At 41.7% G+C, this 16,236-nt stretch overlaps 1 protein-coding gene across 3 annotated transcripts; it reads right to left on the bottom strand.

Moving 5' to 3' along the window:
- Positions 1-4,039: 4,039 nt before the first annotated feature.
- tbxa2r (thromboxane A2 receptor) lies at positions 4,040-15,009 on the bottom strand. 3 transcript variants are annotated; one of them, XM_010897555.3, is made up of 4 exons: positions 14,853-15,009; positions 11,956-12,837; positions 5,641-5,774; positions 4,460-4,642 (listed from the first exon to the last, which is right to left on the bottom strand). In XM_010897555.3, exons 2-4 carry the CDS (start codon positions 12,742-12,744, stop codon positions 4,549-4,551), a joined length of 1,017 nt encoding a protein of 338 aa, XP_010895857.2. In that variant the 5' UTR covers positions 12,745-12,837; positions 14,853-15,009; the 3' UTR covers positions 4,460-4,548. The 3 variants fall into 3 exon arrangements, with proteins under 3 accessions (XP_010895856.2, XP_010895858.2, XP_010895857.2); XM_010897554.5 differs by lacking the exon at positions 5,641-5,774 and having other exon boundaries at positions 4,040-4,642; XM_010897556.5 differs by lacking the exon at positions 5,641-5,774 and having other exon boundaries at positions 4,040-4,642; positions 12,091-12,837.
- Between the last annotated feature and the right edge of the window lie 1,227 nt (positions 15,010-16,236).

The following is a 16,236-nucleotide window of genomic DNA, read 5'->3' as shown; positions in this document are numbered from 1 at the left end:
CAGAGATTACCCACTACAAAAGCTATAAATTGAATAAAATGTACTTTCATGTTATACTGTTATATACAAAATGTACAGGTACTCAAAGCCTTCCAACATCTTCATTCACTGTACTTGTCAAACAGTAAAACTGGAAACATACGTTCATCAAAAAGTGTATTTTTTATTTTTCCATTCACTGTGCATGCGTCACTGTACAAATGGGGAAAACAACATCATTTGAAGGTGAATCACTGTAATTCATTATTTGAAGTTCAATCAATGTGAACAAAAAAACCTGTTTGAGACATTATTTCCTTTACAGTATCTTGTTATTAGCCATGTTGTTTGTATGTTATCTGTGGTATGTATGTTGTTCTCTGTGGTATGTATGTTATCATCTGTGGTATGTATGTTGTTATCTGTGGTATGTATGTTGTTATCTGTGGTATGTATGTTGTTATCTGTGGTATGTATGTTGTTATCTGTGGTATGTATGTTGTTATCTGTGGTATGTATGTTGTTATCTGTGGTATATATGTTATCTGGGTTCGGTGGGCATCATAGACCTTCAATTTCAAGTATTCATCATATGGGATCATCTCCATCAAAAAATTCATTTTATATAATAATTCAGTTATTTTAGGAACAAAATGTAAATATGTTATTTGAACTATGTGTCTGAAATATTAAAATACTTTTCAATCACCAATTAATCATATAGATGAGCAAAACACCAGTAAACCAGTTTGGTGTTTTTAGGATTAAAATAAAGTTTGTTTAAATGTCTGATGTATATTGTTGTATCATTCACGTCATTGTAATTAGGAATAAACAATTTATTCTCATGTATTCTCATTTTGTCAGTGATGAATTTCAACACTAAATAAATAAATGATAACTATTATTACTATAAACTTCAAGTCCATAAACACAGATTTATTTACTGTAAGTGTTTGGAGAAGTCAGAGTGCAACACAAACAAAAAGCCAACCAGAACTGTCACTTTCAGTTTAACAATTTTATTCCGTATTTTCTACAGGAAAAAATGCATTCCAACTTCTAACAACTGTACACACATCCGCATTGCACATTCTCAGACACTACACATCCGCATTGCACATTATCAGACACTAGATTTGCATTAGCACACTTTATATCCAACTCCTCAACACACACACACACACACACACAATCAAACATCAATGTCCAACTGGCATTCCTTACAAAAAATAAGACTAGAAGATTTACTACAAACACACAGTAAACAGCGTAATACGCATTATATACTGATCTCTCCTGTCTTTAACACTGGTTTGGACTGGCCTTGGCATTGATTCCTGCATTTCAACCCTGAACAGAACAGTAACACTTAATGAACAAGGAGCATATGAAAGTACATTCTGATTAAGAACTGGATAAACATATATGCATCCATTTCCGTATCGTTGGAGAGTTGGCTAACCAATAATAGCCACAACCTTCCCCCAAAATAACACCTGATCTCTGGACCATTTGGACATGATTGTATAGAATTCAAGCTGAGTTGAACATCAGGGCAGAAATAAGATAGCTTGTAAAGTATGTGGGTCCAGGACAAAACGTAATCTGTGTCCGCAAAACTGGCCCCAGGAAAAACAAAACCAATAAAAATGTGTAATGTACCCGGGTGAGATGCCTGGGTGACTGAAGAGCAGTCAACTAAGCACCGGAGGCCACATGCTAGTGGAGACCAGCTGGCTGAATGTTGTCCTCTATGTAGAATAAAAACAGTTTAATACTGGGGCAAATTATTTGCCAGGTGGAGCAATTTACAAAGCATAACAAGAATAGTTTCTGCCATGAGACTTAAATGTAAAATTGTACATGCCCTTGTACGTTCGACCATAGTCACACGCACACTCTCGCATGCATTAAGTCTTGTACATAATCACACACACACACATGCATGCATAAGCCCCAGCTTTGAGGCCTGCGGCACGGAAGCTGACAGGGCTTTTTCTGGTTTGGGTTCCTGTCTGTGACTGATGTCGCATGTAGCCATCTAGATCCACATCAGATGTTGCCCTCAGCCTCTGCTCACATGTCCTCAGTCTGCACTGAACTCTGCCTGATGCCACCACAGAGCATACCCAACGATAAGCGCTAAGATATAACAGCTCTGAGCATTATGCCACATTTCTCTGGATCTCTTCACGCCTGGAAATGGCAAATTGCCACAGACCACAGGTGAGCACCAATGCGTTGAAACCACAGCAACACAAGGGGGCAACGCACAGAAACTCACAGCTTGTTTTGAGCATCCCATTGGAACGCTCTCCAGGTAGGGGGTTGTGGGTAACGTCGTTGAAAAGCTGATATGGCTAAGTGAATCTGCCAAGGTAGCTGTCCATTTAAACGGTCGTGCTCAAAACGAGGATGAGAACCGGTTAGCCACAGCAAAAAGCAATGTCCAGCGAGTAAAAGTAGGCGGGCCTCTAAAAATACTCTGTTTATACTCAAGTTAGCGAAGACTTGAGATACAGGATGTTCACATATCTCATTAAAGGTAGCCATCCGCAGGCATGTCTGGGGTCTGCTGGTTTCATGTACACAGAGTTTACCAGCATATGTAGCAGCACATACCCTGCTCAAAAACATTAAGGGAACACGTAATCATCACAGTATAACACCAAGTCAAATACAGATCAGGGTTATCAATCTGTCCAGTTAGGAAGCATAAGAGATTGTGCATCAATGTCACCTGTTTTGGGGCAAATTAAAGTGACAGCAGGTGCACTGGAGAGGCAACAGCAAGACAACCCCAAAAAAGGGAATGGTTTTGCAGATGGTGGCCACAGACAATAGCTCTCTTCTTATCCTTCCTGAATGAATCTTCCCTAGTTTTGTGTTTTGCTAGTGTCCTTGTCAATACTGGTAGCATGAGGCAGTATCTGCACCCCATTCAGGTTGCACAGGTAGTCCAGCTCCTCCAGGGTGGCACATCCATACTTGCCGTCACAAAAAGTTTTGCTGTGTCTCCCAGTACAGTCTCAAGAACATGGAGGAGATAACAGGAGACGGGCCATTACAGGAGGAGAGCTGGACAGGCCATATTAGGGCATCAACCCAGCAGCAGGACCGGTATCTGCTCCTTTGTGCGAGGAGGAACAGGAGGAGAACAGCCAGAGCCCTACAAAATGACCTCCAGCGGGCTACTGGTGTGCATGTTTTTGACCAAACTGTCAGAAACTCCATGAGGGTGGCATCAGGGCCCGACGTCCTCTAACGGGAACTGTGCTCACAGCCCAACACCATGTCGCTTGATTGGCATTCACCAGAGAACACCAGAATTGGCAGGTCCGCCATTGGTGGCCTGTTCTCTTCACAGATGAGAGCAGATTCACACTGAGCACATGTGATAAACGTGGAAGAGTCTGGAGACGCCGTGGTGAACATTATGCTGCCTTCAACATCATCCAGCATGAACAGTTTGTTGGTAGGTCTGTGATGGTCTGGGGAGGCATATCCTTGGAGGGTTGCAGAGATAAAAACGTGCTAGCCAATGGTACCCTGACTGCTGTTAGGTGCCAGGATTAAATCCTCAGACCCATCGTCAGACCTTACGCTGGTGCAGTGGGCCCTGAGTTCCTCCTGGTGCAGGACAATGCCCAGCCTCATGTGGCCAGAGTGTGTAGGGCAGTTCCTGGATGACGAAGGCATTGATGTCATTGACTGGCCCTCACTTTCCCTAGACTTGAATCCATTTGAGAACCTCTGGGATGTTATGTATCGGTGCATCTGACGCCGCCAAGTAGTGCCACAGACTGTCCAGGAGCTCACTGATGCCCTGATCCAGGTCTGGGAGTGAATACAGGCATGTGGAGGCCATACACACTACTGAGTCACATTATGAGTTGCTGTGATGAAATTCACGCAAGTTGGAACAGCCTGTGTTTTCCAATGTTTACTTTGATTTCGGTGTGAGTTTGAATCCAGCCCCCAATCAGTTGGTGATTTTGGTTTCCATTGACCATTGTCATTTTGTTGTCAACGAATTACACAACATACAGTAAAGATTTTGATCTTCAATATATTTCCTTCATCGAGACCCAATGTGTGATTTAAGTGTTCCCTTAATTTTTTTTTGTGTATGTACATCTCACTGCCCTTTCCTCTTTCTTGACAGAATTTCTCTTTAATTCTTTAGAATTGACAATGTTGATTAAAATGTAGCACTCCATATATATATACTGTGTAGGGTTATAGTTGCTCAAATGTTTTTAACGTTTTAAAATAAAGCATTACCGAACATACTAAGAAGCTAGATAGGGCAGTGTTAGCGTCTCCATACACACACAGGCAAGAGTCAAAGCGATAAAGTGGGAACCTTCACATTAAACGAGCGCTCCCTGTATTTCCCTTTTGACAGTGCCCCCTCGTGGTCGGCCAGCGAAGTGCGGGTCAGCCGACGCATGGTGCCAACGAAGGAGGCTGGGTACAGGGTCCGGATGGAGCCCTGGGACCAGTCCCAGCGCGGGAAGAGGCGTTTGAGGACGGCGCGGCGAAACAGGATGTAGACACAGGGGTCTAAGATCTGGTTCCAGGTGGCGAAGCGGATGAAGAGCAGCAGACTTCTGATTTGGAGTCCTTTCCCTGACAACACAGTCTGTGCAATAAACACCTAGGGACACAGGACAGAAGGTTAGCCTTTTATTTCACCAGAGATCCGCTGAGACCGATGGCCTCTTTTAGAATGGAGCACCACATGCACACAATACATATTAGAATAAGTTACAATTTTAAAAACACAACTGAGGAGACGCAGATAGGAATACATAACGATAATGGAGGGTGTTAACAGGTACAGAGATGAAGACAAAAATCAAGGGGAAAAGAAGAGTACAATGGGAGAGGGATAGATAGAGAACAAGAGTTGGAAATAATAGTTTGAGCACACTGCTTAGGCCCATGCCTTCTCAAACAAATACAGTACACACAAGTACATGTACATATGCACGCATGCACGCACACACACACACACACACACACAGATGTCTGACTCATTCCACCCAGTTCGGTCCATGCCTCTGAGGTTACTGGCTCATGTCTCATAAAACCATCAAGTAAACCTTCTGTCATAGTCACGTTGTTGGAATGCTAGCCTCCAGCCTGACTGATGGAAGCCCTCTGCTATGATCCCAGCTAACATGCTCCAATATGTAGGTAAGGACATTTGGCTTTCCAGATTAGTCAAATATGAAAACAGGTGATAAAGTGGAGGCATTTACAATATTAAACACGTGCATAGGTTATACTCTATCACGCAGAACATGACTTCCTGTATAAAGCAGTGCTAGTGTTGTATGATCACTGTTTGTTGCAATCAGTCTGATTGGTTTACCAGCTGCCTGGTATGGAATGAAACAGACATAACATAGGGTGTGATGGCATAGCATCTTGCAGAGGTCATCCCTTGGACTGGGCCTGCTCCAGTTAGGGGTTATGTAGTTCAGAAATGGTTAAGGGCAGTGAACGTGCCAAGACAGCTTTCCAAAGCACTGTGACAACAAAGCATTCAGATGGACAGGCTTCGGATTAGATCCGGGTGGCCGCGGATAAAAGCGACTGTATTTGCAGTGGGTAAAGATAGGGGGTGCTGTTGACACTGTTTTTACTCGCCTCAGTCTGGACTCTTGACACAGGATGTAAACCCAGGGGTCACATATCTGATTGCAGGTGGCCATCCGCAGGCCGAGTAACATGATGTCAGGGTCGATTGGGTGGCTGAACAAAGCGCCATTCAGACTACAGATCTGTGCAGGACAGTCAAGCGCACGGGGGGGTTAGACTCAGTGAAAAAAGGCTCTTGTTGATCTGAAGAACATAGGATGGTGCTTACCATAGCAACGTATACGTAACTTTGTTTCTGTAAATCGCTTTCGCTTTCCAGCCAGTTGTGAAATAATCTTCAATTGTACTTTAGCGGTAGAAATTTAAATGTTGGTTAAAAAACCCTTCAGCGTGTATTTGGTGACAAATAATCTGACATTAAACATTCTTGATGGTATATGCTATGTATGGTTATAGCTGTTGTAATCTATTTAACATCACAAAATAAAGTGTTACAGAAAACAATAGGAAGCTGGGTAAGGTACTACTAGGCACATTCTGATGATGATGAGTTAGTTCTCTATCCATGTCTCCTTAGAAAACCTTGGATGAAAAGCAGAGATCCCACCCGCCTGACCTTTCCTTCCAATGGGATTTCAGAAAGAGCCAAGAAGAGGAAGCAATTGAGAAAATGCATATGTGCAAATTGTTGCCTTCTACCTTTGAGGGTGTAAGGCTTTACAAAGCAAGGGAAAATAGGTCAACCTGGCAATCCTGGAATGCTGTGGCTGATACCATCATTGGAAAATCCAGGGTCTCTACTGAACAAGGAAAACCAGATCTACACACCACGAGTGGGATCGACCAATCGGTGGAACACGATGATCACAATAGTTGCGACAAAATACCACTATATAGATTTTTTGGTCAGATGTCAGACTCAACTTCCCAGGCACAGAATCTCCAAAATACTCACATGGTGAATAATTGTCTGAAACACCCCCAATCAATCATTATTTTCTATACTACCTTGTCATAAAATTGTGTCTCAACATAAGATCATTTGGTCACGCATTAACATCACATCAAGTTTGAATATTTAGCTATTAAGCATTGTGTTGAACTGTCTAACGTTTCTTATAAAGCTTACTTCCACCAAAAATAGCATCCATGAACTGTATGGCTTTTGCCACTGGCCGTTTTAACAGCTTATTAGCCAGTAATTGGCCAACTAGTATCTACTAACTTACTACTTGGAATAGTCATAAGAATCGAGCAATTGCAAGCGAGACTGAAGACAAACTTTACACTGACAAAAGCTATTTAATTTCATGGCACAACAACGTTTGTTTGTCTTTCATTCGTGAATGATTAATACAATAACTATCTATGTAGGTGACGATAACTGACTTTCTTTCAAGTAAAAAGACGAGAGAATTTTGGTTTCCCCTCCTGTTTTACTGCACAAGGGGTACTTAAAAAATCCACCAGAAATAGTAGACCACACAGGGAACTTTTGGCGTACCATTTTCAGTGCATTCTGGTTTGAGACATTGTATACTAATCTGACATACTATATAGTATGCAAGTGTGCGATTTGAGATTGAGCCACAATGTCAAATACAAATGGCCTCAAATAATTAGGGTCCATTTGAATTTATTAGCTAACTAACTCATCACTGGGCAGAGTTGGGGTGTAACTGATTACAAGTAATCCGTTGCATATACATTTTTTTAATCGAAATTACAGATACTTTTGAAACAAATTATGAAAGAATAGGTGCCCGAAATGATTATGACAGGCTGCATGCTTGGTTTTCTTATTTAATGTTTTAAATTGTTTTATTTTAACCAAAATAGTTGTTGAGTGTATGATCATCATGCGCGAAAACGTGGACGCGCATAAGCAGTTAATTGACTGATGAAGCGCTAGTTTAATTGGTAAAAACAGTGTTTATCTATATTATTTAAAGGTGATTTAGTTATACTCTACGCATCTTTCTCAGAACAATGATAGGCGATAGGCATACCTTGTGTTATATATTAGTTCAAGTGTTATATATTATATAGTTCAGGTTTCAAGGTTTATTTGTCAAATGCACCGAACAACACAGCCGAGAAAAACTCAGACGATTAGGCAACTATGGGTTAGATAGCTGTAACATGGGCTGCCTTCAAGATAAAACATTATATCGTATTAATCACGATATTTAAGGAGAAAATGTGTTGGGAAGCATTTGACGCAACCACCCATTCAGGTAGGCCATGTGATTCTGCTTGCTTTCCATCTCAGAATATTGCATCCACTGGATATCATTGGCTGCTGATGACATTGACTTTAAACTAAGAGTGCTTGTGTATAATCACACTTTATTTCTATAATTTGCGATTTGAAAATCAATTGCTGGTGGCCCTAATAATCATGTTACGTTCGCGCGGGTAAAACGTATTTGTGTGCGGGTGTTCACGACTGCAAACGTGCGTTCGCGTGCCTGGGGAGCAAAACATCAGACTACTGTAATAATGTATGCGCTACTGATAAAGCTACTGATCTCTTGATTTGTATGTCAACAATGTCAATATGACAGAGAAATTGCCATTTATATTTCAACAATGTTTTGAAGCAATTGGAAACATGAATAAAACTAATAACACAAAAGGTTAACACATCCTTCGATTTTGGTTGATGTTCAGATAAGAAGCCAAGTCAATTACAGGAGGCTGCTACAGTGTGACAGGAGGATAAATTAGGTAAGGAGATGTGAGCATACTAAGTGTGAAAGTGACAACATAGCTGGTAAATAACTATACTATATCTGTCACATGTTAACACTCGTACCAACTGAATATTTAGTGGAAAAGATCTCTCAGTGAGAGGGGTCTGCTGGGGCCCGGACATCCCCCGGAAATGGCCTTCTCCTGCAGGGCTTATCATCAACCGGCATACTGTCACACTCCCTTATATAGGGTCTATTCAACTTCCTGAACATGAACTGGGCTGGGCACAATGAAAAGTGCTGACCCTGAAGCCCAATATTTCACATAATGCTGCTCAGGCATTGATCGGCGTTTATTATACCAGTACAGTGTTAGTGCCCTGGGAGAATGATAAGAAGGGGCAGGATATGAGTTAGCACTCCTATGATAACTAGGAGATATTAACTCTCCTTTTATGAAAGGTAATGTCCTAAGCAGGGCAAGCTCCCTTTCCCAGCCCTGGGTCATTGAGATCTCTTTACAACACAAGAAAAAGTGTCTATTAATGTCCCATCAGCATGGTTAGGGATTAGCCAGGAATGGGCCTGTGTAGTCTCAGAGACAAGCCAGAGGTTGGTGACACGTGTTGGTGCAGGCATCAAAAAGGAGAGAATCATTATCTTCTTAGTTTGCAGTACTTTTTCTGTTAATTTGCACTACTTGTTTTCTTAGTTTGGTGTACTTGCTTTGTTAATTAAGATAAAATAACCTTGATAAGATTTGTTCTTAACCATATGGGTGTGTGGTAACACCTCATACCAAGATCAAGGCTCCAAGAAGAGTCTGGTAGAGGTTCCAAAGCCATCTCCAAGCAACGTGAAGCATATTCCACTGTCCGACAGATCAAATGATCACTATGATAATGTGACTACCATGGATTCAATATTGTACCAGAGAATTCTCTCTTCGCTTGTCTGTTATCGATCACTGTTAAACACTGACAATGATCAGAAACAGACAAGACAAGCTGCAACAGGATGGCTCAAAAATAAGAAATTTAGGGTTTTGGAATGGCAGAGTCCAAGCCAAGATCTCAATCCTATCAAAATGCTGTGAGTGGACCTGAAACGGGATGTGCCAGAAAGCCCTTAAACATTTCTCCCAATGGATGTAGTAGACAGTTACAAGAAACAGCTACATGAAGTTATTTCAGCCAACAGGAGGCAACACCAGCTACTGAAGCTAGGGGAGAACTTATTTTGTCTGCACAAAGAAAATGCATTTCTGTTGATTTTCAATAAACAAATGACTGCAAAGTATAGTATTTCAGTGTCATTTGTTAAATTAGGTTACCTTTATCTGTCAGTAGTGTTTAAGTGAAGATTACATATCCATATGACCAAGTAAGGAAGTAATTTTTTTTCCAGAGAGTTTAGTTTTTCACCTGTCTGTACGTTCTATAAATGCTGCATCAGGTCTGGGTGATCAATATAAGCAAAAAGGTTTCAGTGGTGACTGTAGGAGAGCTGATTAGTGGACAATCACAGAGAAATAAAGCCTCTGACACATGTAAATACATGTTGAACAAGTGCCCCTAGGGGAAAGAGAGACCCAGAGGTTGATTATGTGGGGAATACAAGAGGCAGACACAAAGGTGCCATTTCAGAGACCTGGGATTCTCCCAAACGGCAGACAAAAAGTTAACGGTGGAAAGAAAAATAATACAGATGTAAATCAACCCACCCCCTATTTGCGTTAATAAATATTGCGGTGTAAATACAACCATGAGTTGCCAGAGAATGCATCTACAACCTCCAGTCTGTGCCGTTTTCTTGGCAGGGCAGAAGGGGAAAACCCTGTTGGTAGTCTAACAAACATTTTGGATGTGGCAACCCAGTGAACACTTCAAACGCACTGCTAGCTAGCAGATTTCTGCTACATCTGTATCTCATTTATTTAGACAAAACCGTTGCGTACAAAACATGTTGATCCAGGTCCTTTCAAACTCTGGATATTGAAGCCAGTCCCACTCAATTATTTCATTGCAACCTTTTCTTCAGGGACTTATTTAGACCTGGTATCACCAAAAGGGTGCAATGGATGACGAGGTAGAACAGATAAACAGACTCCAGACCTTGTAGGGTAAGAGTTGAATACCCATTATCTAGTTCTGCGACAGAAGTACTGGTATCAGGTTGCATTAGCATACAATAAAATGTTTGCTTTTGACTCTGAAAGCAGTTAGGTAGCTGTCACAGGTTGGCGTAGGGGTGGAGAGGAATTAACCAGGTGCAGGCAGTGTGGCGGTCGATGATGTGATATTTAATTGAAAAGAATACCGAGCACCAAAAAAACATACGAAACAAAAGGTATAACACAAACGCGGCCCACTCACCACATACAATTACTAACGTGGACAGGTGACAATGACCGACAAGGACTGGGAGAACATGGCTGAACTAAATACACAGGCTAACCAGGAGAACAGAAACAGGTGGGGGCTAAACGCAGGTGAAAGGAATATAATAAACTGAAACAACAACAGGAAAGACCATACAAGGACAAGACAAGTCAAGGACAAACAGAAAACACGAAGTGGAACGGTCCTATCAGGCTGGGACTGTTACAGTAGCTAGCTATTTGCAGCTAAATTAATGTACTTTCCTGGTATAAATGTGCTCTATTAGGTGTAGGCATATTTCCATTCTAGTCCAAAAAATGTCCCATTGTTAATAGTCATTGATGGGACAGTAGTCTAAACATAAAATCTAATGAAATTACTAAATAAATATGTCAAAAGAAATGTTTACTCTAAGTATTTTAGAAGATATTTTAGGAGGCGCCATCAAAACGTGCTGGTGCCACAAACTGAAAGACGCTGTGACACCAGTGAAACCTTTAAGTCTGGAGCCCTGTATACATTCCAATACTGTCCTTTGAGAATACTTGTGGATTCAAATTTAAAATTGTACATGGCAGCAGTAAACATGTCGTCCCCCATGAACAATGCACCAGCCCTGCTGGCTTAATCAGTGTCATTTTTTAAATACCAGTATGACAAGATGCATTATTAGCCCATGTTTTTGAGGTCTGAGATACTGTGTAGATTACAGAGATGTATGTCCCTGAGCATGTGTGCCAAATAGCATCAATCTCAGCCAAGAGATATGAACAACCTATTTCAGTTCGAATGGTGTCATCGACATTAATGTTTTTTATATGATACCATCAACCAGCCAATCAGTAACATTTTGAAGACATGAGGATTTCTATGTCAGCACAAAACTTTCAGTTTCAGTTTGTGTCAATAAGGGATAAGTCATCAGTTGACCGATGTCTGAGATTGCACGTGACATACAGTATGTAAATACACAGTTCAGTCAAAAACGATCTATAGTCCCCTCCCTGATTTCAGCATTGTGGACAATAACTGCATTGTTGTCACCATACACTCTGCAGTCAGCCAATCGCAAGGCAACAAGTGGTAGTGAGTGCTCTAACTAGAAGAAAACAGGAAATAGGAAACGACACAGCTACCACATTACAAACCAACACACTTAATACTGTTAAAGGTTGAACTGTTGATGGTAAAGACCCAACCCAGTTTGTGCGACAAAAAGTGACATACTGCAGTAACATCTGTGTGTGTATTTGTGTGTGCTAACAGGGCGCTGTAACATGACTGACCAATAGGGGGCACCAGCAGATAGAGGCAATCAACATGATCAAGATGAGCTGCACCATCATCTCCACCTCGTAGTCACGGCGGCGCTGTGAGGCATCCTGGCCGCAGCACACCTTCACCAGGGTCACCACGCTCACCGTGTTGAGAAGGAAGGACGTGGCGATGGACAGCAGGCCCACCAGCGAGAAGATCAAGCACAGGGCCATGTCGCTGGTCTCCGAGCTGATGTTGAAGAAACACCAGGAGCCCGGTATCTGCATGTGGTAGCTCCCGACCCCCACCTGGGGCAGGAGTGAGACGCCGCCAGCCACCACCCACACCAGCAGAACCACATACATGGCCCGTGACTTGGTCATTCTGGTCGAGTGTGAGAACGGCCGGTTGATGCCCACGAAGCGCTCCACGGCCATGGTGGCGCCCAGCAGCAACGGGCAGAGGCCGTAGAAAACCATGGACATGCCCATGAAGTTGCAGAACACGCAGTCGGGGTCCAGCTCGCGCCAGTTGAAGCGGGTTATGTGGAAGGTGACCACGATGCAGCCGGTGACCAGCAGGCCCATGAAGTCGGTGACCACCAGACCACACAGGAAGATGAGGAATGAGGAGCGCGAGCGGCTGTGCGTGCGCTGGAAGGTCTTGAGGAGGACCACGAAGGCAATGAGGTTGAAGGTGAGGCCCAGGGAGCTGAACGTGGCCGAATAGTAGACAGAACCAATGCTCTGGTTGAACTTGAAGGGGGGACTGTTGATGGAGAAGCAAATGGGGGTTGTCTCGTTGGAGAGGTTCATCATGGCTGTAGGGAGGAGGTTCAGCTACTCCAAGTAAACTGCAGAAAAGGAGAAACTAGTCCATTTGGCAGATTCCCACTGTCTTATTTCTTCACCCTGAAAAATCACATAGAACTCTCCATTAGAATACAGAAAAGTCTCAAAAAAAAAGTCTCAAAAGGGCTTTTAAATACTTTTTGGCTCTACTCTGAATCATAAACGTTGAACACTTCCATTCAGCAGTGGTCACTGTGATATGTTGTTGCTGAAATGTTGGTTGATTCATTAAACGACTCATAGATTTTGTTTCCCATTCTATTGAACGCAGTGATCTGTTTGGTTCCACCTTACTAATCGTTAAACGTTGACAGATAAGAGACATGATCCAGCCAATCTACCTGACTTAATCAGACCAAACTGAACAAAAAGCCTCTTTGACTCTAGACTTCGACCACATGGATTTAATAGTGTATGAAGGTGGTTAAGACGAAAGCAGGACAATTGACTGCAACTGAACGATCGTCATTAATAAAATAAAAGATAAGAGACACTTAGCTAGAGTAAAGGTCACAAAGGAATGTGCTAAATGCAATGAAGGAATAAATCCAAATCACTCATCTAGCATATCATAGAATCACCACAGTAAGAAATTGGTATAAAATTTGTAATCAACGAGAAACAAACAGAGATAGAAAGAGCTAAGGAGAAACAATGGGAAAGATGGATGGGACAGTGGAAGAGTGATTGACCGAAGGATCAGTTAGTTACTTGTGGTTGCTAATGTAGGTATTGATTGTGTTTAATGTAAGAGACAAAACCCTTTCCTTTCCAGTGATGGATGGAACTGCAGCATTCCTGACACCCGACACTGTTTCATTATCAGCCTTGTAAAATGTTGCCTCCATTACTTTAAGGAATGACATGTAGCCTACTATAAGTAAGGATTAAACTGGGCAGAAGCCAGCAGGAGCTGAGCTCCCATACATACGGTCAAAATGAGAACTAAGGGAAGCTGAGCTCCCACACTTCCAGCATTTTAGATACAACTGGAAAGGAGAAAGTAGGGCTCCCCCAATTCCTAAATCCCAACTCACCCCCGGGGTTGAGGAAGACGTTCAGTCAGGTCTTCCCCGTCTCCCGTCATGATGTTACACAGTCACAACTAAATAAGAAATTAAGGCTGTGCATCATTCCATGCCTGGACTCTCAGCCATGACATATACCACATACCAAAGACCCATTTGGTTCCTTACTGATTTCAAAACCTGTTTCAAATGTAAACAGAACAGTGAATGTTCTGGGCCCAACAGCATAAACCGGGCCTATGCTTGAAGCAAAGTCCCTGAATCCAGAACTCAGCTAGTGAGGGCCTTTCGGTTAGACCATTACGTTAGCATATCCCAGTGGGATCACAATTTACCACAGATATATGCACTTACATCAGTGTCTGATGGATTTCCTTTTGTTACGACAACAATCGGATGTCTTCATATAACTGAGACTTAAACTGACACTACATGTTACTGAAACTGGAACGGAAGGCAACAAGAACTTCTATATCAACAGCGCTCGTGACTCAGGGTATGAATTGCGCTGTTTTTATTTCATGCCCAAGTCCAGTGCGAGTCTTCCTCCAGCAAAAGTTGGTCTCTAGCCAACGTCTATTTCTCCTAGTGCGTTTTCGTGATGAGGACATACGCGGCTCCATCCCGTCTTATGCAACCAGTCTTACATTCCCTAACCATTCATGGTAATTGTCATAGTAGAAATAATGGTTTGATTGTCGCATTTTGAGTAAGAAATTAGATCTTTTTCTCTGACAGATGAAATGCATCTATCATATACTACAAAATACGGAAAACTCCCACGTGTTTTTTTGAGCATGTGAATTTATATTTACATTTTATTTATTTCAAGCTTTCCAAATGTTTAAATGAGACCAGGTTTCATCGCGTGCTATCGAGAATCATGACAAAATTTTTTTTCAGTGAACCAGGCAAGAGAAATAACAACAAAAATACAGGAAATGTTATCTTTTAATATAAGTTAGCCTATCAGACCGTACAACGCTCTGTTTCGGTATTTTTCTCTTTTTCGGTATTACAAAATATAATAATAACAGCATAGCCTACCTTGTTAAAAAAAACTATGTCAGTTGTCCAACTCATTCAAACATCTGGCATGTTACTGTGCGATGTATCTAGTCTTTATCTGTTTAGAGGTTTTAGATGTTCGCACGACCGGGACTGGAGTTTAGTATGATGTTAGAACCACAGTAGGCTTCTGCGGTGAAGGTCCTCTGAATTGATAGTTGGTATGCAACACGCAATAAAAGGGCCACCCCTCGTTCCTGGAAGAAATGGGATGGGCTTTTGGAGAACACACGAATGTGATCAGAGCAAACATCTGTCTCTAGACTACAAATGTAAGTCACTGACGCTAGACTACAAATGTACTAATGTATTTCTCATCTGACCATTCATCTTTATTGATTTATTTATTACTGGCGACCATGGAGGGAACTAGCTTACTTTCAGCTTGAATCTCGCTCAGGTCAATGGCTTACGGGAAACTTAACACCTTCCCACAATAAAAATGCTGGGTTCGTTTTTTCTGGTCACCCCAACCAGGACTTAAGAATCATTGTCAAGCGAAGAATGTTCCCCAAACATTATATAGTATGTCTTGTATGTGACGATTTTTGCCCAATCATCGAAACAATTCGCTTTCAAAATTGAAATTATATGGCTAAAATCGCCAATCTTGTTCATCTAAATAGTCATCGAGTCAGGTTTCATATAACCATTGTAGCAACATACCAGGTATGTCAACAAATGATTAGAATCAGCCACTTCATATTTGAAAAGGTACAATGCCAAGAATATACTGCACAGCTGAAATAGCATATAAAGGTCTGGCATAAATACTGTCTCATTACAATGAAGTTACAAAAGTGTTTTTCTTTTTATACTAATTGGTTTTAGAGCTTGGCCCTCCAGGGTTTCACGACCACTTTGGCCTGATTGGTGCAAATCTGCTCACCCTTCCATTCGCACAGGGCCGGTCTTAGCCTTTTGGGGGCCCTGAGCAAAAGTTAATGTGAGGGCCCCCTCTTCCCTATTTGTCACTGGCAGACTGGGCCCTCCTAGAGGCTTGGGCTCCTTAGCGACCGCCTATGTTGCATATTCCTATATGGCCAACCCTGCATTCTCCCTTTACACACACATCTCCCAGGGAGGGTTGAAAAATCCAGAATGAAATCAAGTATTCAGACTCATATTGGTAAATTTATTTTTTAAATGTTGATGAAGTATCGATGAATACCAGTGGATTACTGTCTGTCGTCTCAGCTTCTGTCTCCTGAGAAAGCAATTACATGTTTTGAAACATGGATATTTGAGAAAAAAAATCCAACCATATTAATTAATAACACAATTTAACAAAACACACTATAACGTAACTTTGAAACTTTAAAATGTTTCTGTGTTTGTAGTTCAAATTGATTATTAAAAAAAA

This window comes from Esox lucius, chromosome 8, assembly GCF_011004845.1.
Source record: "Esox lucius isolate fEsoLuc1 chromosome 8, fEsoLuc1.pri, whole genome shotgun sequence".
Taxonomy (NCBI): Eukaryota; Metazoa; Chordata; class Actinopteri; order Esociformes; family Esocidae; genus Esox; species Esox lucius.
The sequence above is the reverse complement of the archived record's forward strand: the minus strand, read 5'-3'. Positions and strand labels throughout refer to the sequence as shown.

Excerpts from the sequence above, each read along its gene's own strand:
- tbxa2r (XM_010897554.5), bottom strand. The coding sequence starts at position 12,744 with ATGATGAACCTCTCCAACGAGACAACCCCCATTTGCTTCTCCATCAAC. Across the intron at positions 4,643-11,955 it reads TCTGCTGGTGCCCCCTATTG|GTGTTTATTGCACAGACTGT; the intron begins GTCAGTCATGTT and ends CTGTGTCCCTAG.